Source organism: Lepidothrix coronata, unplaced genomic scaffold, assembly GCF_001604755.1.
Source record: "Lepidothrix coronata isolate B3197 unplaced genomic scaffold, Lepidothrix_coronata-1.0 Scaffold44, whole genome shotgun sequence".
Classification (NCBI taxonomy): domain Eukaryota; kingdom Metazoa; phylum Chordata; class Aves; order Passeriformes; family Pipridae; genus Lepidothrix; species Lepidothrix coronata.
The window spans coordinates 5,258,897-5,281,936 of NW_016690224.1; the positions used below are offsets into that span (position 1 = coordinate 5,258,897).

At 48.0% G+C, this 23,040-nt stretch overlaps 4 protein-coding genes and 1 long non-coding RNA gene across 15 annotated transcripts; 2 read left to right on the forward strand and 3 right to left on the reverse strand.

Annotated features, from left to right (window-relative positions):
• Positions 1-3,310: 3,310 nt before the first annotated feature.
• On the reverse strand, positions 3,311-6,401 carry LOC108497038 (dynein light chain 1, cytoplasmic-like). Of its 2 annotated transcripts, none has more exons than XM_017814353.1 (3): positions 6,294-6,401; positions 5,659-5,796; positions 3,311-3,908 (listed from the first exon to the last, which is right to left on the reverse strand). In XM_017814353.1, exons 2-3 carry the CDS (start codon positions 5,788-5,790, stop codon positions 3,771-3,773), a joined length of 270 nt encoding a protein of 89 aa, XP_017669842.1. In that variant the 5' UTR covers positions 5,791-5,796; positions 6,294-6,401; the 3' UTR covers positions 3,311-3,770. The 2 variants fall into 2 exon arrangements, with proteins under 2 accessions (XP_017669842.1, XP_017669843.1); XM_017814354.1 differs by having other exon boundaries at positions 5,659-5,799; positions 6,294-6,398.
• A 2,261-nt stretch (positions 6,402-8,662) lies between these two features.
• Positions 8,663-13,826, forward strand: COQ5 (coenzyme Q5, methyltransferase). Of its 5 annotated transcripts, none has more exons than XM_017814347.1 (8): positions 8,663-8,880; positions 9,148-9,278; positions 9,400-9,549; positions 10,040-10,264; positions 10,928-11,034; positions 12,679-12,767; positions 12,984-13,095; positions 13,209-13,826. In XM_017814347.1, the coding sequence occupies exons 1-8, from the start codon at positions 8,687-8,689 to the stop codon at positions 13,308-13,310; spliced, it is 1,110 nt and encodes a 369-aa protein (XP_017669836.1). In that variant the 5' UTR covers positions 8,663-8,686; the 3' UTR covers positions 13,311-13,826. The 5 variants fall into 5 exon arrangements, with proteins under 5 accessions (XP_017669836.1, XP_017669840.1, XP_017669838.1 ...); XM_017814351.1 differs by having other exon boundaries at positions 9,271-9,278; XM_017814348.1 differs by having other exon boundaries at positions 8,718-8,880; positions 9,141-9,278.
• Positions 13,827-13,979: 153 nt separating this feature from the next.
• LOC108497039 (dynein light chain 1, cytoplasmic) lies at positions 13,980-16,208 on the reverse strand. Of its 4 annotated transcripts, none has more exons than XM_017814355.1 (3): positions 16,112-16,208; positions 15,464-15,601; positions 13,980-14,363 (listed from the first exon to the last, which is right to left on the reverse strand). In XM_017814355.1, exons 2-3 carry the CDS (start codon positions 15,593-15,595, stop codon positions 14,226-14,228), a joined length of 270 nt encoding a protein of 89 aa, XP_017669844.1. In that variant the 5' UTR covers positions 15,596-15,601; positions 16,112-16,208; the 3' UTR covers positions 13,980-14,225. The 4 variants fall into 4 exon arrangements, with proteins under 4 accessions (XP_017669844.1, XP_017669845.1, XP_017669846.1 ...); XM_017814356.1 differs by having other exon boundaries at positions 15,464-15,604; positions 16,112-16,187; XM_017814357.1 differs by lacking the exon at positions 16,112-16,208 and adding an exon at positions 16,068-16,090.
• Positions 16,209-16,328: 120 nt separating this feature from the next.
• On the forward strand, positions 16,329-20,724 carry LOC108497100. 2 transcript variants are annotated; one of them, XR_001874685.1, is made up of 3 exons: positions 16,329-16,637; positions 18,649-18,755; positions 20,067-20,430. It is a non-coding gene; the product is annotated as an uncharacterized LOC108497100 (long non-coding RNA). The 2 variants fall into 2 exon arrangements; XR_001874684.1 differs by lacking the exon at positions 18,649-18,755 and adding an exon at positions 20,611-20,724 and having other exon boundaries at positions 16,343-16,859; positions 20,067-20,269.
• Positions 20,725-20,804: 80 nt separating this feature from the next.
• Positions 20,805-23,013, reverse strand: GATC (glutamyl-tRNA amidotransferase subunit C). Of its 2 annotated transcripts, XR_001874683.1 has the most exons (5): positions 22,919-23,013; positions 22,429-22,595; positions 21,928-22,031; positions 21,210-21,551; positions 20,805-21,120 (listed from the first exon to the last, which is right to left on the reverse strand). XR_001874683.1 is itself a non-coding variant. In XM_017814463.1 (4 exons), the coding sequence occupies exons 1-4, from the start codon at positions 23,009-23,011 to the stop codon at positions 21,496-21,498; spliced, it is 420 nt and encodes a 139-aa protein (XP_017669952.1). In that variant the 5' UTR covers positions 23,012-23,013; the 3' UTR covers positions 20,805-21,495. The 2 variants fall into 2 exon arrangements, 1 of the variants encoding a protein (XP_017669952.1); XM_017814463.1 differs by having other exon boundaries at positions 20,805-21,551.
• Between the last annotated feature and the right edge of the window lie 27 nt (positions 23,014-23,040).

Here is a 23,040-nt window from a genome sequence, read left to right on the forward strand (position 1 = left end):
AGCCGGTGCCGGGCGGGCCCGAGGGCATGACGGGACTCGTAGTCCTCGGCCGCGCGGGGCGCCGGGAGCCGCGCACAGCGAGCCCTGCCCGCCCCTCCTCCGGCAACCCCCGAGAGGGCGTAACATCGTCTGATATCACATCATTGCCGCCGACCTGCAGCAAGTAACAGTAAAAGTAAAGAAAAAGTACAAAAACCAAAAACCATCGTGCCTAATTGAAGCGATAGTTTTTAACTTGTCCTTCAAAGCAAAACGGGGAAAAGACCCCACGAGGCAACAGAGATCCTAAAGGCATTTTTTAAAAAAAAACTTTAAAATAATATAGATCTTGAATGCAGCTCCTGATCCCCTCCCATTATTTTAGGGATGAGAGCTTCAAGTTCAATGGGAGTGCAGTTCCCAGTTTCTTCAAAAACAGCAGGGGTGGAGCACATAAGGGCACCTCTCCTCCTGTAATTCATACCATGATCTGAATCTACAGCCCTCAAGTAAAAGCTTCAACACTAGTTTTGTACCTACAGAGATAAAACCATAATTTGAATTTTGTTGCTCATTTGCTGCACCTGCTAAAGGAAAAATCCTCTGCCCCATGCCCTGTAACACCAGATCAACAAATCCAAGAACTTGTGCTTTACACATTTCAATAAATCCTCTATGAAAATTATTTAAGAAAAGCCTCATAAAAGGCCTTATTTAAACTCCTGTTTTTTCCCCTGTTTAGGTCTATTACTCTTAGAATTACCAACCACATTATGAGTATGGTTACCACAGTGTTTAGATCTTCTGGATTTGAGAGAAAAAAGCTTTTCAAGGCAAAACACAACATTTTTATTTGCAAATAAGCTGGCTGTAGGAAGAAAATAAATACAAGGAAGTTGCCCCTCCCGCCCCCCAGTAAAAACAACTATGCTAATGAAATCCCTGACACTGCCCTTGGAGGCCAAGGTCTGCTTCCTCAGGGAGGCTGAAGGCACCAGGCTTTGTGCCACTAGAACACAATTGAGTCACAAGATGAGAGTCTGAGAAACAGTCCGTGGTTCTGAGCACCCTTGAGGAGAAAAGAACACAGGCAGAAGAGGATGAAGGGGCTGGTCTTGAGTCACACAGCTGTAGAATTCCTTCCCACAGTGCACTGCCAGGTAGGAATGCAATAAATATATTTCCTGTCAAAATCCTGCAAGAGAGACCACTAAGAACTTACCTTTACTATTCAAGTGCTCTTTCTGGAGCAAAGAGTAAAGGATTAAATAGAGTCCACAGAACTCGTCCCTTTTGGACTACTTACATGCCAACATTATTGCTTCATTTTTTTTAAAGTCCAAAATAATGTTCAATAGGAAAACATTATGAACAAACACTCATCCTCTTTAAATGAGCTACAGTGTTATGCTCAGCACTGCATTCTTCCAGAGACCAAGTGGCACACTCCACAACATCTTGCTGCATCTTTTCTGATGCATCGGTATCCTTTATCACAGCCGTCTGATCACACATGGCTCCCTGTAATAAACAAAAAAGCATTCCAAGCTGCAGGAGCACCTGTCAGAGTCACCTGCACCGTCATTCTCAGCGAGCTCCCGGGACCCTGCAACGCTTTGCCGGGTGTGTCGGGCACGGGCACAACCCTGGGCACAACCCGAGCAGCGGCGGCTGAAATGCCGGGTCCCGTTCAGCACCCGCTCTCCAGCCGGACCCACACAAGGCCCGCCACTCTCCAGCCCTTCCCCAGCCCAGCGCAGCCGCTCCATCGCCCGGCCCCGACAGCCTTTCCCCGCCGACGGAGGCGACCCAACGCCGGCTCCGCTGCCAAGGAATGGTCCCGCCGGTAGAGCCAGGGATGCGGGAGAAGCGGAGCCGGGAGAGGGCCCAAAGCGCCCCTCACGCCTCGGCCCCGCCCCCTCTGCGCCACCCGACAGCCATTGGTCACCGTCACCAGCACCTCGGACGCTCATTGGTCAGAAGCGGCTGGTGGGAGGGGCGCTTCCCGAGTACGACGTGCCGCCCTCCCGTTGCCATGGCGACGGGGACGCCGCCGGCCGAGCGGCCGCGGTAACCGGAGACACCCCCAGGGACACCGGGGACACCGGGTGGGGCCTGAGCGCCGCCTAAAACAGCTGTAATACTGAGGACGCTGCAATGAACAGGAACGGGATTCGGGTAAAGCGCTCCTGGGGCCCCTCGGCTGAGCGATTTGCTGTACAAGCACAGCCCAGCTGGGCACCCTCCCTTACCTCCAGCCCGACTAAAAGCTTTGATCCCACCCGGGGAGGAGTCTTTGAGTAGGTCTCAATAAGAGACCTGCTGTCAGCTGGGACTGTGGTTACTGGAAACACACAGAGGACACTGAGCTTACCTTCCAGGCTCCACACATCTTTCCATACAGTCCTTGCCTGCAGCAAGTCACCATGAGTTGGCCATAGGACAAACAGACTGCCTTCAACCCAGGCCAAGGGCTGCTGTAGCTCCCACTTGTCCCTGACAGAGTCCAGTCCCAACCACAGCGACCCTCCATGCAGCTTTGGGTTATTGCCTTACTCATGCATTTAGCTCAATATTCAGATATTCTGGATTTGGGAAGAGATTTCTTTGAGAGGTAACATCAGCCCACAGGAAAAGCCCAAAGTATCTTGTGACCACAGAATTTAGCTTTTATAAAGTGTTCCAGCACCCATCCTGCTTGACTTCTATTGTGGATAGTATTCAACAAAAGGATAATTACAACCAAACATTCATTCTCTTTATAAGTGCTGTGATTTCTATTTCAATATTCTATTTCTCTGCGGCCAAAATGACACATTGCCCAGCACGTTGCTGCTCCTTGGACATGTCTGTATCCACAGCTGCCTGATTGCCCATGGATGGCTGTATCGAGCAGCAGAGGATTCAAGTTACAGGAGCAGCTCCCAGAATCACAACCCGAGGAGCGGCGGCATTCAGCCGGGTCACGTTGAGCCCCCGCTCTCCAGCCGGGACTGACACAAGCCCCGCCCGAGCCCTTCCAACCAAGCCCCGCCGCCCCCGCCCGGTTCTTACCGCCCTGGGGCTCCGGCAGCTGCTGCCGGGGGCGCGGGGGCGGCTCCGCTCCGTGCCCGGGATCACAGCCTGTGCTCGGTAATGGCGACGAGTCGCTCGCAGCAGTGGCCGGACGCGGATGGAGCCGGTCCCGCGGGCACCACGGGACTCGTAGTCCTCGGGAGCTGCGGGACCCGGGACACCGCTGCCCCACACACCGAGCCCAGATCCCGCTCCTCACCCGGCCCCAGTCACCCACCGCCACGACGACAGCACAAATGGGCCAGAAACAGTGACCTGGCTGGAGATCTTGTCTTTTATTATCCAAAGCGCTTCTCCAAAGACAGCAGGAAAAGAAACAGTTCAGGCTTTGGGGCAGCACATCCAGCAAAACAAGAGAGGAAAAATTATTTTAAAAAAGTAAAATAAGAATAAGAGAGGCTTGGAACATAAAGAACTAAACACTGTCAGTACTTGCATAGCACTAGCAGTAATGGGGAAATACAGTAGATGGCTATAGAACTCTCAAAAGAAAAACTGCTCCAACAGCTCTACTAGCAAAGGAGGAGCCTTCTAAAAAAAATAAATATAAGGAAGACTTTTTGGTACTTTTCCTTTTTATATCCACAACGTAACATCATCTGCTATAACAATCCCTGCCATTGCCCTTGAAGATCAAGGCCTGTGTCCTCAGGAAGGCTGCAGTAACTAGTCAGAGTCCTGTAACTGGATGCAAGTTTCAGTAACAGTCCGTGGTTCTAACCAGACTTGAAAAGAAGAATAGCGACTTGGCCGAGGTAGAAGTAGATGAAGTGCTTGGTCTCATGAGTCACGTAGCTGCCAAAGTTCCTTCCCACGATGCAGTGCCAAGTGGGATTGTATTTCTTGTCAAACTCCTGCAAAAAAGATCGCTAGAAATTAAGAACTCTTCTGATAGGTATTCACTTTCTGAGCACGGCAAGGAAGAATAGCTGCTCTTAAGTACTGGGATTATCTTATTTACATCTTATTGTTCACCTGCTGCTTACTCAGACACACAAAAACCTCACAGCTCTTCTTATCTGAGCAGTAGTAAGTTTAAAACACTACTTTTGTTCAGAGAAACTAGTCTTTCTCTCCCCATAATTCATACCATGATCTGAATCTACAGCCCTCAAGTAAAAGCTTCACTGCTAATTTTGTACCCACAGAGACAAAGCCATAATTTAGACTTCATTGTGCTAAAGGGAAAATTCTCTGCCACATGCTCTGTAACACCAGTATGATCAACAAGTCTAAGAAGTTGTGCTTTACACACATTTCAAACAAGTACTGTATGAATTCCCAGTAATTGGTACAAAACATATCTGAAAAGTATTAAACTCTCTCTTTTCTACTCTCATAGATAGTTCCTGCATCTGGAGAAAAAAAAGCCTTTTGTACTGTGGTCATAGCAAACGAGTATTTGTCCAGTGGAAGTAATCATTCTGCTTAGTTGAGTTGCTTTTTATGTTAAGCTCCTCCACCCCAGGTATCCTGTATTTTCAAAGTATCTCCACCCCTCATGTACTGGAGCAGAGCCTCAGGCTTTAAGTCCAGTAAGGTGCAGCAATAGAAAAGCTTGAGCTGGGTGCCTTCATAGAGGGACCCCAAACAAAGAAGTCCTCGGGCAATTACACCCTCCCAATCTCAGTTTCCCACCTTCCACAAAACAGTTTGGACCAATAATAATATTAGGGTCTGGGTTCTTTTCACTGTCTCTGGGCAGCCTGTTTCCTATCTCCAATGTTGTGTTTTCTGCTGACAGTTATAACTTCCTTATCTTCCAGCCTGACCAGCTCTTGAGGCCTTCTTCCAGCATTAGGCAAAAGTTCAACATATCTGTGTGAAAATTCACAGCTGGCAGACTAAGACTTGAGCAAATTTAGCTTCTAATGCCAAGCAGTTCACTCCAGAGAGTTTCAGTCCAATAGATCTTAACATTTCAACAATTCTTCCACTCAGATCAGTTTAACTTCTACTGACGCACTTTGATTTCTCCATTCCCCCGAGCTGACGAAGCAGGATATATAATCTGAACTAGATCTTTCTCCTGTATTGTTAATCCTACATAAAGGACAACACAGATGTTGCAAACAACAGATAATCCACACCATCAGGATTTTTTTTGTGGTTTTCTTTTTTTCCTTATATCACTAAAATATGAGAGGTGAGATTACAGTAGATTTACAGAAAACTACTTTTCCCTGGAATTTTTGACCTAGCTGGCAAGAACTGTAAACAGATCCTTAAGATTAAGTTCAATACAACTGAAACCAAGGAAAACTGGCTTCCTCTCAGGAAAACTGTAGGAGAGCTCAATAGAGCCCCTGTGTTTTGTACCAGCTCATCAGTCACAGGGACAGTCAGCTGCCACTCTGCTCACGTGCACAATGGGACAGTGGCAAAAAAGGCCTAAGTAGAAAATACTACAAGAGAAAAGCAGGACCTGGAAAGGTCCACGTACAGGGGTGGGGGGAAGGAACATATGGACACCAACCTACAGAAAAAGTTCAACTTGATTATCTAGAACTTGTTTCTCTAGAGCGACTTGCCCAGCAACATTCTCCCTGATTGATTTTTCATGTGCATAGAGATTTCATGAGCACATTACACGCAAACATTTACCTTCTTTATGTGAGCAGCGATGTCCTTCTCGATGTTGTATTTCTCCAAGGCCTGAGTAGCACATTCCACAGCATCTTGCTGCATCTCCTCTGACATGTCCGCATTTTTGATCACTGCCTTCCGATCGCTCATGATTGCCTGCTTTGGGGAAGAAGGAGAGAATTCAAAGTTGCAGGAGCACCTGTCAGAGTCACCTGTACCGTCACTCCCAGCGAGCTCCCGGGGCCGGGCAGCGCTTTGCCGGGTGTGTCGGGCACGGGCACAGCCCCGGGCACAGCCCGAACAGCGGCGGCTGAAATGCCGGGTCCCGTTCAGCACCCGCTCTCCAGCCGGACCCACACAAGCCCCACCGCCCTCCCAGCCCCGTTCCAGCCCTTCCCCAGCCCAGCACGGCCGCTCCATCGCCCGGCCGCGACGGCCCTTCCCCGCCGACGGAGGCGACTCAAGCCCGGCCCCGATGCCAAGGAAGGGTCCCGCCGGCAGTGCCGAGCATGCGGGAGAAGCGGGGTCTGGGGAAGGGCCTGAGCACGGGGGAGCTGCTGGGGTGCTCAGCCCCAAGACTTTCCAGACTCGGTGCCCGAGCCGGACCCGGTCCCTCCCGGGAGCGGCTCCTCCCCAGCGCTCGAGACCCTCACCGTCGGGTGTGCGCCGCGGGGCTGTAGCGGGGCGGGGCGGGAGCGGGCCCGGCGCGGTGAGCAGCGACACACGCACTCGGCTCCGCCGCCGCCGCTGTTTAACCGACCCGCGCGCGCCGCCCGCGCCTCAGAGCGCCCCCAGCCCCGCCCCCTCCGATCGGGCCGCCAGCCATTGGTCACCTCCGCCAGCACCCCGAGCGCTCATTGGCCGCAGTACGGCAGTTTCGCAGGGTTTTGCCGCAGCAATTTCTTTCAGCCCGGCATGCCTTGCGGCCGCGCCTGGTTCCCATGGCGACGGGCGGTCGCGGCGCTGCGCGGAGGGCCTGGCTTTGGGTTAGGCCCGGCCTTCGGGCCGCCCTGGAGCCCCACTGGGAAAGCACAGCCCAGGGCAGGCCAGGGCTGGTGGTTTTCAGGCCGTGCGCAGCCCTTCCCCATCACCATGTTTCTTTCTTCGCGGCCGAGCTGCCTGAAGGGAGGAGGGGAAGGAATAACCCCGAGCACCGGTACAGGTTGGGGGCCGACCGGCTGCAGAGATGTACCTGGAGGTCCTGATGGACAGCAGGCTGTCCCTGAGCCAGCAGTGTGCCCTGGGGGCCAAGAAGACCAGCGGAATCCTGGGATGCATTGGGAAGGGCGTTGCCAGCAGGTCAGGGAGGGGATCATGCCCCTCTGCTCAGCCCTGGTGAGGCACATCTGGAGTCCTGTGTCCAATTCTGGGCTCCTTGGGACAAGAGAGACACAGGGCTCCTGGAGCAGGTCCAGTGGATGGCAACAAGGATGACTGAGGGACTGGAGGGACTCTTATGAGGAAGGGCTGAGAGAGCTGCACCTGTTGAACCTTGAGACAACCAAGAGGGCACCTCATTAATGTGTGTAAATATCTAACGGAGGGTGCCAAGAGGATGGATCAGGCTCTGCTCAGTGGTGCCCAGATATAGGACAAGACAAAATGGGCAGGAACTGATGCCCAGGAAGTTCCACCTGAACAACTTTTTTACTGTACAGTGACTGAGCACTGGAACAGGTTGCCCAGAGAGAGTGTGGAGTCTCCCTCAGTGGAGATATTCAAGGACCGTCTGGGCACAATCCATGTGCCATGTGCTCTGGGATCACCCTGCTTGAGCAGGGAGGTTGGACCAGATGACCCACTGCGGTCCCTTCCAGCCTGACCCATTCTGTGGTTCTGCGAACGTGTCTGGACAGCAGCAGCTGTGACTGCAGCGTGAGAGGGGCTGTCCCAGCCATAGCTCTGGTAGGCAAAGATCACCTCTCCATATAGCTGAGAAAAACACCCAGCAAAACCAACCCCAAAAAACAGACATGACGCTTTGGAGGGCATCCTGCCACAAAGAGTGTAAAGTTAAAAAATATGATATGACAAAGATATAAAATCATGGTAGAGTCTGATGACAAAGCTAAAAGTCCCAACGTGGCAGGGAGGTCCTGGCAAGGGAGCCCAGCTCATGCCCAGGGAATGCAGTCTCTGGGCTGGCTTTAACCATGTGATGTCATCTCTCCTGAGAATGGGTTAGGTAACTTCTTTGTATCTACAAAGCTGGCAGCATTCCTGGATGATTCAAATAAAGTGATAAGCAAGGCAGACCTTGGAAAAAGAAAAAAAAAAAAAGGCAGAAAAGGTCCCTAATGTGTCCTAATGCTCCTGACAGGAATAGAGGCACCTTTCACTCCTCCCTGCTGCTTATCAGAACCCACAAACCCTCCCTCCTGCTCCCCATGAGGCTTTACTTTAACCTAGGAAACTGAAAAATAAAAAATCTGAAGAAAAAATAAAGAGAGAAAAGTTAAAGGAAACTATTTGCAAAATGATTCAAGTAAGCCGTGAGGGCTGTGGTGGGTTTGGGGTTCACAGAACGTTGTTGGAATGGACCTTAAAGATCATCTAGTCCCACCTCCCCCTGCCATGGGCAGGGACACCTCCCACTAGACCAGGTTGCTCAAGGCCCGGCTTTGAACACTGCCAGGGATGGGGCTGCCACAACTTCTCTGGGCAACCTGTTCCGGTGTTTCCCCACCCTCACAGTAAAGAATGACTAACATCTAAATTCCTAAATTCCCCCCCTTTCAGTTTGTACCCATTCCCCCTTGTCCTCCCACTGCCAGTTCCTGACCGCGAATCCCTCTCCGGCTTCCCTGGAGGCCCCTTCCCCTACTGGAAGGTGCTCTGAGTACTCCAGCAACCTTCCCTTCTCCAGCCGCAACTTTGCTCAGTTTTCATTTGTTTGGTGTTTTGTTTTGTTTTTTCTTTTTCCCTCATCACATTTGCCCTCCCAGCGAACCACCCGGTGGCTCGGAGCGGGGGGTTCAGTGACGGCGCCCGGCACAACTCGCGTGCCGGTAGGAAGAGCGGGGCGCGGCGCTTCCCGGATCCCGGAATGCCGGGATGCCGCGGTGCCGGTCCCGCCCCGGGGGCGGCGGAAGATGGCGGCGGTGCGGCTGTGCCGGTGCCGCTGCCGGGCTCTGCTCTCCCGTGTCCCCGGGGCCCCGCGGGCGCTCCGCGGTCTGGCCGCGGGGCCGGAGGTGCACTTCGGCTTCCAGAGCGTCACGGAGGAGGACAGGAGGGAGAAGAGTGAGGGCGGCGGCAGCGGGCGGGCTGGGCCCGGAGCCGAGCGGTGATGGGTCTCCGGGGTGCCGGGGTGTGTTTGGGGCTGCGCCGTTACCGGGAGCCTCCGTGAAGGGTATCCCTGTGAATACCCCTGTGAATAATGTCACCTGCTCCGTGCTTCCCTCGGCTCGGGAAGGCTGCGTCTCCAAAGAGACCTTTGTCAGGCAACGGGCAAGGCAGAATTCGATTTTTTTTATTTTTTTTTAATTTTTTTTTGTGATGAGTTTTCAGGTTGTTTTTTTCACCTCCGCGTGGTGACAGACCTCAACGAGGCAATACAACACAGAGGTTACTTCGACATGAGCGTTTTGAAGTAAATTGTGTCTCATTCTCATGTCCTTACTTTTTTTGCAGTTTACCAGGTATTTGAAAGTGTGGCCAAGAAATATGATGTGATGAACAATTCCATGACACAGTTTACTTCAACATGAGCGTTTTTAAGTAAATTGCATCTCATCTCATTCTCATGTCCTTTCCTTGCAGTTTACCAGGTATTTGAAAGCGTGGCCAAGAAATATGATGTGATGAATGATTCCATGACTCTAGGAATTCATCGTGTGTGGAAGGATATCCTGGTACATAAAATGAACCCTTCCCCAGGAACACTTCTTCTTGATGTCGCTGGAGGAACAGGTAAATAATTTTGGTGTGTTCCACATGACAATGCCACGCTGGTTTTCAGCTGTTTGAGTGCTCAGAATTAAGTTGCCCAGCTTTTTGGTTTTCCTTCCTTCAGTTCCCGTCTTTAAAACCGGTGAGGCATCTACTTGACTTTCCCAGAGAAGGGTTAAGAGTTAACTTCTTTGTGTTTTGTAATATCTTGCTCCAGGGGTCTGAAAGTGTTGTAGTACTGCCATGATATGTTGTGGGAAACTATGTTTGTAGAAAGTCACTAACTCTTTGCTTTCAATATATTCCCTATATATATATATATATATATATATGTACATATATATATATATATATACTCTCTGTGTATATACAGTGTGTGGGGGGTTTTTTTATTAATACATATGACTCAAAATAAATATTAACTCAGTTTGATGTTCAAAGCCTTATGTTTCGATTTCCTGGAGTCAGAAAACATTCCCAAATGTGAATCTTTTTTTTCAACCAACTGCAGGTGACATTGCCTTTCGATTCATTAATTATGTTCGCGCTGTACGAGAACGGCAGCTCCAGAGGAAGCTCAAGCACCATCAGAATTTGTCATGGCAGGAAATTTTTGAGAATTACCAGGAAGACAAATCTGACTCTCTAGGGGATTCCCAGGTGGTGGTCTGTGACATTAACAGAGAAATGTTAAAAGTTGGGAAGCAGAAAGCACAGCACCTTGGCTACTCTAAAGGTAAGTCATGCATTGTACTGTGTCAGCAGCGTCCCTGATAGCAAGAATTTGATGCATCAGGTAATCACCACTTCAGGATTACACTTCAGGTATACAGTGATTCTCTTGAATAATACTTGAACTTTCAGAACAAATATGGAAGTGTCCATGAGGTCTGATACCCAGCTGTCCTTCAAAATTAAACAATCAAAACCTGCTGTTAGCATCTGTGCTGACAAATCTGGTATTACTGAGCTGCAAAAGAGCTTAGCCCTAGAATGACTAAAGATCTTATAACGTGTATTTTAGGAATCAAGACAGCAAATAAAAAATGCAAGAACTGAAGGATATTGTGAACCTATGAAACTTCCCAGAGTTAGAGTGTATGCAAATAATGTTCAAAGAAACTGAATCATATTAAATATATAGGTATATACAGAACGATGTTTTGGCTGATCTGCAAAATTAACTACTCAGTCTTGAAACACAGCGAGTGGTATAGTACAGGGCCTTGAAAGGTTCCTGTGTATAGGCCAAGATGTCTTTCCTCCAACAAAAATGCAAAGTGGAAACATTTGTTTTAAATATCACCTTTAAAAGAATCAATTTTTTTCTAGGATAGGTAAGTTCTAGTCTTTCTGGAGCAGTCTTGAGTTCAGTTCTGTGACTTGTCTTTCGCTACAGGCTTGTCCTGGGTACTTGGGAATGCTGAAGAGTTGCCCTTTGATGATGATATGTTTGATGTTTACACAATTGCCTTTGGAATCCGAAATGTGACTCGTATTGATTTGGTAAGTTGCTGTAGTGTATCCTGACATGGGGTCCTTATCATTCATCTGAGGGGTTTTTATTCAGCAGAGGAAGAAAAGGAGGAACTCCTTTGTATAAAGGAACATCATAGTCTACTCCTGAAACATTTAAAAGAAGTGGCATGTGGTGTGCAACTTGTTTGAATGGAGAATGCAATTAAATGCCCCACCTTTGCCATAAAAAGATAGATTTATACCAGTTGCACCCAATCCTTCCAGCTTGACAAGCCACACGATCTCTTCCTAAGGCAAAGGGCCTGGATGCTGCAGTCATTCCCCACCTTCTCCTGACCTATGGCATGGCTGGATCTACACATGCACAATGCAGTCAGTCTGCATGTCTCAAATCTTCTGAAGTACCAGATCTACATCCCACCCACTGTGGGTCCAACAGTTCCTGTTCTCTTCTGTTTCTCTGTCTGAGCCAGCAGAGCTTCCAGAGCGGGGTGGGAAGCAGCTGGCTGCTGCCCCCACTGCTGTTAGCTGACCTGTTCTGCCCATTTCTGCTCAGTGTCTTTACACTGGCTGGTGGTAGAGCTTCCTGTGAAGAACAAGTATGATCTTAATTAGGATAAGTAGTGCCCTTTGTTCTAAACAATGTCTATCCTTTGAGGAGGACAAGCTGTCGTGGGGGTAAAGATAGGTTAGATCACCTGTCTAGGTGGACTAGTTGTGTGTGTTTTGGAGCAGTGTGTTACAACCTTGGCAAAGCTCCTTCTGTGGCAGGTGTAACCACCTTGGACCATATGCCTTGGAAGTTAATGTGGATGGATTTTCCTGGTACTTTGTCTGCACCTTTCCAAAGCACAGGCTTTTTGCCTTCATGGATACAGGAGTCTGGTGGCAGAGTTCCCTGGAGACCTGATACAAAACACCCAAGCTACCAATTCTTTTGCAGAGCTCCTGTCATGTATGTGTACTGTTTGTGTCCCCCTCCTTAGAAACAGGACAGTTGAAGCCAAGCAACCTGCAGAGCTGCTGGAATACAACTCTGCTTTGCTCTTGCATGAAAGAACATACAGTTGTAAAGCAAATTTTTTCTTGATTCTTCTTAGGTATTTTGTTTTGGATATAGGATGGAATTTTTGAAGTAGCCAAAGATTTTCTTCTTCCTTCTCCTTCCTTCCTGTTCTTACACATTGCTCATCCGAAACCCAGTATCATTCCTTCTTTGATCTTTTGGGTGTGCCTCAGTAAAATCTTTTCTTTCAATTTAAAAAAAAAAATCTATCGTGCCCTTTTTTCTTTTTCGGTTTCTTGTAGGTGAGTCACCTTCTCCCTTTTGGGTTTGGTCTGTAATTACAAGAGCTCTGCCAACAAACATTCATCAGTGGGAGTAGGGAAAAAGAAAAATTGGCAACCCGACATCAAGTTTTGACACAAAGCCTTGTATAAATCTATTTATGTAACATCAAGAGTGTTTGCACTTTGTGTTTGTTGTATGTTTGGGTTTGGGTTTTTTTTACTTGTCTTGGGATGCTGCTCCACATTAAATATTACAGATTGCCACTCAGGGTACTCTTTACTTCCCTCAGTTCATCTGAGTTGCATGATAATATCACATGCCATGATAATAGGCAGGTGCTGTTCTACAGAAACAAACTTATCACATCTGCTTTGTCTCAGGCTCTTGAAGAGGCCTATCGTGTGCTGAAACCAGGAGGAAGATTTCTCTGCCTTGAATTTAGTCATGTCAGCAACCCTCTTCTTTCCAGGTAAGAACATGGTGGCACTTTATGCCACGTCACAAGGCTCTCTTATTTGTGCTCTGCCACAATAAGAGACGGAGACACTTTGAGGCCTCTTCTTTGTGCACTTTTAAAATCAGGCACAGACTGCACAGCATAGTGGTACAGAGACCAGCTTGTGTTGGAGAGGGTTGGTTTTTAAACTTCCTTGTATTCATTTGCATTTGTTGTCTGTGTGTGCAGGCTCTATGATCTCTACAGTTTCCAGGTTATCCCTGTTCTGGGTGAGGTCATTGCTGGTGACTGGAAGTCTTACCAGTATCTGGTGGAGAGCATCCGGCGGTTCCCTCCTCAGGTGAGACAGGATTTCCCTGAACTCCTAACACACAAAACATGATCCCAGCACAGCCTTGCAGCCACTGGCTCACAGGCCTTCGAGTTGTTAAAATTATGGCACTTCTTTTTCAGGAGGAGCTGAAGGCAATGATAGAAGACGCAGGTTTTTTCAAAGTGGATTATGAGAATTTAAACTTTGGCATTGTTGCCATTCACTCAGGTTTCAAACTGTGAGTCTACTATGTAGCAAAACACAGGAGGTGTAATTTTCATGAAGAATGTGAAAGCTGTGGAATTTTAACAGTATGAGGATTGAAGAAGAGTGTTAAGAACTTGTGCAGCAGATACTTGCTCAGGAGCCAGACCCAGAACACCAGCTACCTTTTTTCCTTCAAGAAAAATGTGGAAGGAGCGATTCCTGTGGCATTTCTTACACTTGCATTTCCCTTCAAGTGCAATGTAAAGGACACGGCCAAAACTGAGCAGTGCCAACAAGTGAAGCAACATCAGTTGCCAGTGGGATTTGGACACAGAAATAGGCTGACTAGTCTTCCAATAAGATGCCTTTTGTACTAAGCTTCAAGGAGGATATACCCATGAGAACTTGGATTTATGAAGTAACTATGGATTTTTATGAAGCTGTTATTATCTCTGTCATGTGGAGTTTAAGGATGTTTTCCCATGACTCCTTTACTTCTTTCAAAGGCAAATGAAAGGCTTGTGAAATAAAAGGGCTCTGCATCAACTCTTTTCCACTTAAATCAATCCTCTGTAAGAAGGTTGCCTAAGAAATTATGGATTTGGGACTAGGTGGGAATAGGGGTGGGGATGTTCATCCTTCATTCACACTGCAATAAAGAGAGTAATGCAAGAGGGCAGAGGGTAAAGAAAACTCTTAAAGGATAAACTTGTTCCAACAGTTTTATTAGCAAAGAAGCAATCTTTTGAAAGAAAATAAATACAAGGAAGACATTTTTGCTTTTTTATATAGCCACAATGAAAATACCAGCTGCTACAGCAAAATCCCTGACCATTAACAATACAACAAAAGACCTGGAGATCAAGGCCTGTTTCCCCAGGAAGGCTGAAGGTGGGAGATCCTGTGCAGATCCTGTACCCAGGTGCAAGTTTCAGTAACAGTCCGTGGTTCTAACCAGACTTGAAAAGAAGAATAGCGACTTGGCCGAGGTAGAAGTAGATGAAGTGCTTGGTCTCATGAGTCACGTAGCTGCCAAAGTTCCTTCCCACGATGCAGTGCCACGTGGGATTGTATTTCTTGTCAAATTCCTACAGAAGAGAGAACTAGAAAGTCAGCATTTTTGTGGTAATTATACTAATATTGTCTAACAGGTTTTCTGGGTGGTTTTTTTTTTTTGCAATGATATGTCACTTGTTAACAAGTATCACTTTTGGAAGGAGGCAATTAAGGAGCAGCATATGCTCCAAAGCGCAAGGATCATCTGTCACTTTATAACTCATCTGCTGCTTAGTCATACCAAAAAAAAAAAAGTGCTTCCAAGCAGAGCAGGAATAAGCTTAAAACATATGTTTGGTGAAGTAACTTTTACCCCAAAGTCACACCATGATCTCAAACCATAACTTCTGAGAGCCTCACTGCTTGTTCTGAACCTCAGATTAAACCAGTATTTTGATTTCATTAGCTGTTTACAATAAGGATGCTGAAAGGACACTTGCTGGGAAATTCTCTGCCACATCCTTCATATCTGGTCACAAGACCATATTCTTCCAACAGTCTGCCATCAGGAGCCTGCTACAACTTACAAATAAACTCCTATGTACAGGTGTACTGTGAGTAATCGCATGCAGTCAGTGGTTATATAGTGCAGTACCTAACAGCCATCAACTGAAGAGGTTTTTCTGAGAACATGGAAGAGGCTCCTGTTCTGCTCAAACAAACCCTTCAACTACTTGCAGCTCAGTCAGGCTCCCAGTAGGAGTCAAGAGAGAAAATGTGACAAACTGTAAGCTATGAACCATCTGTTCGGCGCTCGTATGAACAGCTTGTCTTACATGTAGGGGGAAAGGGCAAAAACCAAAACCACTTGTTATGCGATTGGCAAACCACCCCTCCTCAAACAGGCTCCATATAGAGCCCGTGTTTTGTACCAGCTCATCAGTCACAGGGACAGTCAGCTGCCAATCTGCCCACCTGGACAATGGGACAGTGGCAGAAAAGGCATAAGGCACTACCATAGTAAAGCAGAAGGACCTAAAAAGGTCCACATAAAGGGTGGAGAAAGGAACATAAAGAGAGAAAGTCCAACTTGATTATCTAGTGTGTCTAGAGCTTGTTTCTCTAGAGCGACTTGCCCAGCAGCATTCTCCCTGATTGATTTTTCATGAGCACATTACAAGCCAACATTTACCTTCTTTATGTGAGCAGCGATGTCCTTCTCGATGTTATATTTCTCCAAGGCCTGAGTAGCACATTCCACTGAGTCCTGCTGCATCTCCTCTGACATGTCCGCATTTTTGATCACTGCCTTCCGATCGCTCATGATTGCCTGCTTTGGGAGAAGAAGGAGAAAATTCAAAGTTGCAGGAGCACCTGTCAGAGTCACCTGTACCGTCACTCCCAGCGAGCTCCCGGGGCCGGGCAGCGCTTTGCCGGGTGTGTCGGGCACGGGCACAGCCCCGGGCACAGCCCCGGGCACAGCCCGAACAGCGGCGGCTGAAATGCCGGGTCCCGTTCAGCACCCGCTCTCCAGCCGGACCCACACAAGCCCCACCGCCCTCCTGGCCCTTCCCAGCCCCGCTCCAGCCCTTCCCCAGCCCAGCGCAGCCGCTCCATCGCCCGGCCGCGACGGCTCTTCCCCGCCGACAGAGGCGACCCAAGCCCAGCCCCGCTGCCAAGGGCTCGGAGCCCCGCGCGGCTGCAAGGGAAGGGTCCCGCCAGCAGAGCCAGGGGTCCGCGGAAAGCGGAGGCGGCGAATGGGGAAGCGCCTGTGCACAGGGGAGCCGCCGGTGTACCGGGGTGGCCGAGTGTCCCCGGGGACCCCGCACCCGTCGCTCACCGTTGGGCGCTGCGGGGCCGGCGCGGTGCGGAGCGAACGGCGCTGCTCTCTGGGCCGTGCGCGCCTCGAAGCGCCCCGGCCCCGCCCCCTCCGCGCCCATTGGCCAGCCGTTGGTCAGCGCCGCCGGCCCCCGAGCGCCCATTGGCCACCCCCGCCGGCCCCCGAGCGCCCATTGGCCGCGGCGCGGCGCCCGGCAGGGCTTTACCCCGGCGTTGTCTTGCGGCCCGGGATGCCCCGCGCCGCGTCCGTTGCCATGGCGACCGCAGGGGTGAGGGGGGAGCAGGAGCCCCCGCACTGCCGGCACCCGCTGGGATGGGCCTGTGGATCTGGTCCTGCCTCCCGTGCTACCCGTCTGCTGCGCCAGGGCACGTTGAGGTTGGACGTTTCTCCACAGAAAGGGTGATCAAACACTGGAACGGGCTGCACAGGGAGGTGGTGGAGTCGCCGTCCCTGGAGGTGTTCAAGGAAAGACTGGACGCGGCACTGAGCGCCCTGGTCTAGTTGACACGGTGGTGTTGGGTCACAGGTTGGCCTCGATGATCTCAGAGGTCTTTTCCAACCTCATTTTTTCTCTGATTCTGTCTGGCGTCGTCTGGTGATTCTCTGCAAAAACCTTGTTGCTTGAAGTACCCTCAGCCTCCAAGGAATTGTAATGTCTCCACCAGCTGCTGTAAAGCACCTTTCCATGGTTGATATGTGCACCCCAAAAGCCATTTTATTACTTGCCCCAGCCTGGATCACCGAGACAGTGAGTTCAACCCAGTAATCTCTGCAACAGACTTTGTTTCTCTCTTGAAACAAGCTCTTATTGGGAATAGGTCTTTTAGTAATATGGGATATTACTGAAATAATATTGGGATATTATCTGGGATAGTTTTTTCAGTAATATGCCCTTTACTGAGAGCAAAGCCCACCGCTGTCAAAGGAAGGAGTTCCATAGCTTGTAAATGGCACTTGATCATCTGTCCTGTTCTGACCATGTCCTGATCATGTGTCTGTTTTCAGCTGTTTTCCATTCAGACTAAATGACCTCTGAGAGAAATCTCTTACCCATGTTTACTGAGTATGATCAAGTCAGCTCCAAACTTTGTTCATGAAGTGAACTGAACCTATCAGACTTCTCAAGTCTCTTTTATGGCATCTTTTGCAGACCTCACCGTTTCTTGCCCCTCTTGCCACATTTTGTTTGTTTGTGTTTGGTTTGGGTTTTGTTTTGCTTGGTTGGTTTTGGGGTTGGTTTTTTTTGTTTGTTTGTTTAAATGAAGCAAGATGTTTTGGGAGATCCTGAGTGCTCTGTTTAGTTAGTTTCACTCTCCCTGGGGCACTTTCTGCTTATGCTCTTGTCAGCAGATAAAACATCGCTGTTGAGTCTTCCAGAGCTGGTGATCTGTTAATAACAGGAACCACGTCCATAGCAAACAGCACAGGATGACTTAGAAGAGGTTTTCAAATACTGGTTGGTAGGACTCCCATTTCTTTGTACCCTCAAGAGCAGTCATCCACCTCACCTGAAATGCAAATATTTTTTCATATTAGTACAGTATAGTTGCCTGCTCAGTGTCATTCACAGCAAAAGCAGCATAACTGCAAGCAACCCTTTGCTTTTGCAAGCTCTGAGACAACCTCAGAAAAAATATACCGCCCCCAAAAATATTGAAACTGGATAATGTAACACTTTTGTCACACTAGAGTATCTCAGGAATAACTTCTGGCTCCCAGGTTTTAGCATTCCAAATAGGAGAGATGCAATTCACAGCTTTGCTTGTGTGCTAGCAACGTGAAGAAGCTCTGAATGGTCTTGGGGCCACAGCCAGTAATTAATTTACAGAACAGTCTTTAGTATCTGCAGCACTAGCAGTGGTTGTTTGAGTACTGGACAATTTTGTGCTGACAGGACTGAACCATTTAACAGTCTTCCCAGTGCTTACACTAAACTTCAGAAACACCCATGAATCTCTGAGGAGGCGCTTGTGTTTGGTAGCTGCAGGCAAATTTCTGTGCATTTATTAAGAAATGGTTGGCTGAGGAAACAGATGTGATGACGACTGCAGGAAATGTCAGTGTGGGTGAGATACACGTCGTTAATGGGGAACATTAAAGCCCAAGATACAGGACTTTAAAGAGGGACTTTAGAGCCCTACTTGTTAATCAAGAATATAAAAGTACAGTTTCCCCCAGGGCAGAGCTGCAGGGGAAGGCAGAACAAATGCACACAGGAGATGATAGCTGGGGTAGAGGAGGTGCTGAAGGAAACTGGATAAGGCATATCATGAGATTCCTCTTGCAGATGGAGGTTAGATTGTAAGCACTTTGCAGGAGAGGTATTTTTTTGCTCTTTGTTGCACACCATACTGCTGTATTAATAGGGATTTTTTTCCAGGGCTTCCAGTTACTATCAAAACATAGAATAATCATTATTAGCAATAAAACAACTACCATCTTCTTTCTGTAAAACTGAAGAAGTCTCCACATTGACATTTTCTTTGTAAACCTGGAATCTGCATGCGAGGGCTTCTAATCCAATTTTATATCTACAGATTTACAGGGGTGGAAAAATCTTGGCAGGTCTGAGTCAAGTTCTCTCCGTGGTCTCCAGAGGAAACATATGCTCCACTTGCACATTGGGGCCCTGCAGTGAAAGCAGGTGAACCAGCACACGACGGGTGCCTTGTGTCACCCTCAGGGTGCAACCAGGGCCCAGTGGGGCTCAGCAGCATCCTGGGGGGCTCAGCACCCACCACGTCAGACCTGCCAAGGGCAGGCTCAGGCACTGACATGTTCTGCCCCACAGGCAGCTCATCCAGCCCCTGCCAGCATTTCTGTTTGGGTGGTTGCAGGTGTCTGAGTCAGGGCTGTAATTCCCTCATTAGTGGTGAAGTTGCAGCAAACCCCTCCATTAAGGAGATGTGTGTTTTCCACTTTAAATGCAGTTTGGGCTGTGGGGAACAAGCAGCAGGCAGTCTGTTCTCTCACCGGAGTGTGTGGGAGCACCACTGAACTGGCAGTTTTAAGCTTAGCACTGGGAATGTGGGCTCATGTTATCCAAATTGTTGGTTTGCTTTTAAATAGTTACCTGATGCTATTTTGGGTTGGAAGCTCCTGCAGCCATGCAGTTCACTCTCAAATTCCTCTCCCTTTTTCTATGTAAATAATACTGTTCCCATTCTCTCTGATGGTCAAAAGGATAAGGCCAAAATGGAATTCCAAGGAGGAATTTCTCAAACTGGGAATTACCTGCTAACACGACTGAGTCTTTCCTTATCATGATTTATATATGCATCCTAAATTACTTTTAGGCTGAGCTTGTATATTTGTAAAACTTCAGCATTTGCAGGGTCTGAATCTTGAAAAGCCCAAGACTAAAACACTAATACAGCATTACAGCTTTGCAGAGGATTTGATTAGTGGGGTTAAATACAGGCTTTACTTCAACACCCTTGAAAGAATTCAGGTATTATAGTAATTACATATTTTATGCATATGCAAATATGTGTGTGTGTATATTATGGAAGCTTAAACAAATAATGAAGTAACTGGACAAGTAAGAGTGGGACAAGTGTTTGCTCTCATTTCCTGACAGAGAAATCTGGGGGGAAACAATCAGTTCCAGAAAAAGAACAGTTCAAAGCTTACCAGACATGCAACCTTTGAGGGCAGCAAGTGAAAGTGAATCCTACCCAGAAGCTGTGATTTCTTACACCAGCAAAGCCAGCTCAGCCAAGGTTTTCCACTAAATACATGGCACATAACAAAGAGCAAAGCAGTTTGACCACATGGTATTAAGAACAAGCCACCAATGGCTCAACCTAGTACCAGTATTATTCAAAGGTTTTAGTATTTTTTCCGTGTTTTTTTGAATTATGATGGTTGTATTATGCTTGGTGGACTTTTGAGATGTCAAGAAACAAGGCACATGTATCATTAATCTCTAATGTATATTGTCTGCTGTTTGCAGGGATGTGGAAGATGCAGTTCACAGCAGAAATAGTTCTAAGTCCCTGCTCAGGACATCCCCTGTCACAACTGGCAGGAGCTGAAGGGACACATAGCAGCAATCTGGTTACAGCGGGATGGAATGGGAGTAATGGCTTTTCTCTGCAAAAAGATACAGAACATGTGCTGTGTAAGCTGGATGACATCAACTTACAATGTCACAAGGTGAGTTTCTGCCCCCAGGGGAAACGTGTGCCAGCACAGCCATGGAGGGGCCACTTTCCTTCTCCTGTTTGGCTCTCAAGAGCCACAAGAGCAGACTCAGAACTGGTGATTTTTCAGCCTTTTCCAGCACTTCTGAAGACAATTCCATATGATCTCTTTTAATGCATGGAGTTACAACTGGAATAAATAATTATGGATTATTAAATCCATATGTATGTGGACAGGGCACCACCCAGGAAAAAACATTTGTTTTTCAGCCTTTTACTGTGCCCCTTGTGGCCTGAAAGTGAGTGGTGTGGACTATGTGGTTCTAGTTTGCTGCAGTATTTTTCTTTCAGCAGGTCTCTGGTTTCTCTCAGTGAGCCTTGGCTTATCTTGCTTCTAAGTGTTGGAGATTCCATGAGGAAGCCTCAGAATCCTCTGCCAGGATGAGACAGTGACAATGTTATGTTACACAGCACCTCCTCCTGTGATGGTCTCCTGGCCTCTCCAGTCACAGTCAGGGAGACTCATTTTGTTCTTGGAGCTGTGCTACTTCTTTGCAAGCACCTTTTATTTTAGAACACACATTTTTGTGTTTTTCTCAAATTATGTAGAATTCCAGTTATTTAATTTATGAGGATAGAAATACAGACTGGGAAATAGAAGGTAACCCAGACAGACATGGAGAACAGAGATAAAAAGGAAATAATTCAGTACAAGCAAATATTTGATTAATCTTCTCAAAGTCCTTTTCTTCAATAATGAAACCCTGAGTTCCGTCCATATGTCACAGAGATACTCAGCAATGTCACAGACTCCTCCTCCACACCAGACTCTGTTACTTCTGACAGGTCAGAGCCAGAGTTGAGCTACAGGCAAGAAATACAAAAACAGAGCCTTCCAATTTCTCGTTTCCCCAACAAAGTTGTTGAGGAAAAATGGCGTTTTTAGTCATTACCTGTGAATGTTCTCTTCAAAGCCTTTAAGCCATCCTGTATCTTCAAGAAAAACATGAAATTAATTTTGCTAAACAAAAGCACTAAGGTCATCTGCCTTCCAGCTTCACAGACATTGAGTATTTCAGTAGCATTACTAAACTTTTACACCTTCTCTCTTCTGTAAGTTGTCTTGCAAGTGCTCTTCTTTTGACCAAAATACAGGTCAGGGTATTTCAGTTGTGAACTGGACAAAACTTCGTTTTCCCAGATAAAATAGTGAAAGGGTGTTTGGGCTCTGGGCTGTCACTAAGAGCCCTGCAGAAAAGTGTCTCGTTCCTCCAGCTTTGGTAAAGGGATGTTACCTGAGGGAAAACAAAAAGGAAGTTTTATGAGACCAGCAGTAGGTTACCTTCTGGGTTGTACAACTTGGCACTAAAGTGCTTCTCTGGTTTATTCTAAGTATGTTCAGGCAGCTTAAATTCCCTGAGCAAGTCAGGAAAGTAAATCCTGACTGACTTCCTGTAGAGAATTGCTCAACACGTTCAGTAACTTCAGCCAGATCAGCCTCTGTACTGCTTTAGGACCAACAAATTGCACAGTTTTACACAGATGGCTACATTTATTTTAGTACTTCCCTATTATAAGCTAGGATTCCTGAAAATAAGTGCAGCTATGGCAGGTTATATTCCTCAGGTTAATTCAAGAAAGATTAAGAGCTTTTTACAAACAAGTCAATACCTGGTGGGGCTACAAAATACTCCTCTACTTTCTCTCTGGCATTTTGCAGCAGCTCTTTGGTGCAGTTGCCTTCTGTCACATCATCTTCTCTGAGGTACAGACACCTGAAGAACACAGATTACTAGTGGTGTTTAGGCTATTTTATGAAGTAGGAAGGGTAGCTTATCACTAAACCTGGTTTTGGTCCTAAGTAAGCACTGAGACAAGTACTGGAACATTCTGAAGCACCCAAGAATGCCACTGACAGATGTCTGAGGAGCAGCGTGTGCAGACCAATCATGACGAGACAGACCAGGGAACTGAACTTCACCTTTGCTGTGGTCACACATAAGGATCTCGTGGGCCAGTGGCATCTTTCTCCCACACACAACCATGCTAAGACATTTCTGTAACCAAAGGGGCCATTTCTGTAAGCAAAGGGTGATTCCCAGGGATAAAAGGTCACAAAAGCGAACAGTTTGACAGATTAACAGATAAAAGGAGGCTGCTGTGGTCCATCACCTGTCCTCCAGGACTGAATCCATGGGTTCCACGCCGTCAGTGTTCACTTCATGAAGCTGGTCAGCAAACTCGATCGCCTTCTGCAGCCGCTCCACGCCCTCCGAGTCACGGAAATCCACCAGGGCCAGGTGCTCCAGGTGGTCCAGCACTTCCACCGACACTTTTTGCTGTCAAACCCGGACAAAAAAAAAGGCAAAACTGAGCAAGAAGCAAGTTTAATAGTGCCTTTTTTTAACTAAAAACTCGTTCCGTGACAAAACCGGAGTTCACAAAGAACCGCAGAACCGTTAAGGCTGGAAAAGCCCTTTGACACCATCAGACCCACCCGTCGCCCTACAGACAGCGGCCGGGACACACCGGGTGTCCCGGCCGCTGTCTGTAGGGCGACGGGTGGGTCTGATGGTGTCAAAGGGCTTTTCCAGCTTTTACGGGGAACTTAGTGAAGCTCACTCAGTGTTTGTCCCTCCCGCCTCGCGAGGGGTTGCGGTACCTGCGGCGGGGGCCGGTGCGCGCCGTGCCCGCTGTGCCCCCGCGCGGGGACCCTCCAGGCGCGGACCCACCGCGCCAGCGCCAGCGCCCGCATCTCCCGCGTTCCCTTTTCCGGGGGCGTGA

What these genes read in the sequence shown, in the direction of transcription:
- COQ5 (XM_017814347.1), top strand. Translation starts at nt 8,687, where the DNA reads ATGCCGGGATGCCGCGGTGCCGGTCCCGCCCCGGGGGCGGCGGAAGAT. An exon ending in TGATGTCGCTGGAGGAACAG is followed by an intron (nt 9,550 to 10,039) that starts GTAAATAATTTT and finishes AACCAACTGCAG; the next exon opens with GTGACATTGCCTTTCGATTC. An exon ending in TCCGGCGGTTCCCTCCTCAG is followed by an intron (nt 13,096 to 13,208) that starts GTGAGACAGGAT and finishes CTTCTTTTTCAG; the next exon opens with GAGGAGCTGAAGGCAATGAT.
- LOC108497039 (XM_017814355.1), bottom strand. Translation starts at nt 15,595, where the DNA reads ATGAGCGATCGGAAGGCAGTGATCAAAAATGCGGACATGTCAGAGGAG. An exon ending in TCGCTGCTCACATAAAGAAG is followed by an intron (nt 14,364 to 15,463) that starts GTAAATGTTGGC and finishes TCTCTTCTGTAG; the next exon opens with GAATTTGACAAGAAATACAA.
- LOC108497038 (XM_017814353.1), bottom strand. Translation starts at nt 5,790, where the DNA reads ATGAGCGATCGGAAGGCAGTGATCAAAAATGCGGACATGTCAGAGGAG. An exon ending in TCGCTGCTCACATAAAGAAG is followed by an intron (nt 3,909 to 5,658) that starts GTAAATGTTTGC and finishes TCTTTTTTGCAG; the next exon opens with GAGTTTGACAAGAAATACAA.
- GATC (XM_017814463.1), bottom strand. Translation starts at nt 23,011, where the DNA reads ATGCGGGCGCTGGCGCTGGCGCGGTGGGTCCGCGCCTGGAGGGTCCCC. An exon ending in GATTCAGTCCTGGAGGACAG is followed by an intron (nt 22,032 to 22,428) that starts GTGATGGACCAC and finishes TGTGTTCTTCAG; the next exon opens with GTGTCTGTACCTCAGAGAAG. An exon ending in GTATTTTGTAGCCCCACCAG is followed by an intron (nt 21,552 to 21,927) that starts GTATTGACTTGT and finishes GTTTTCCCTCAG; the next exon opens with GTAACATCCCTTTACCAAAG.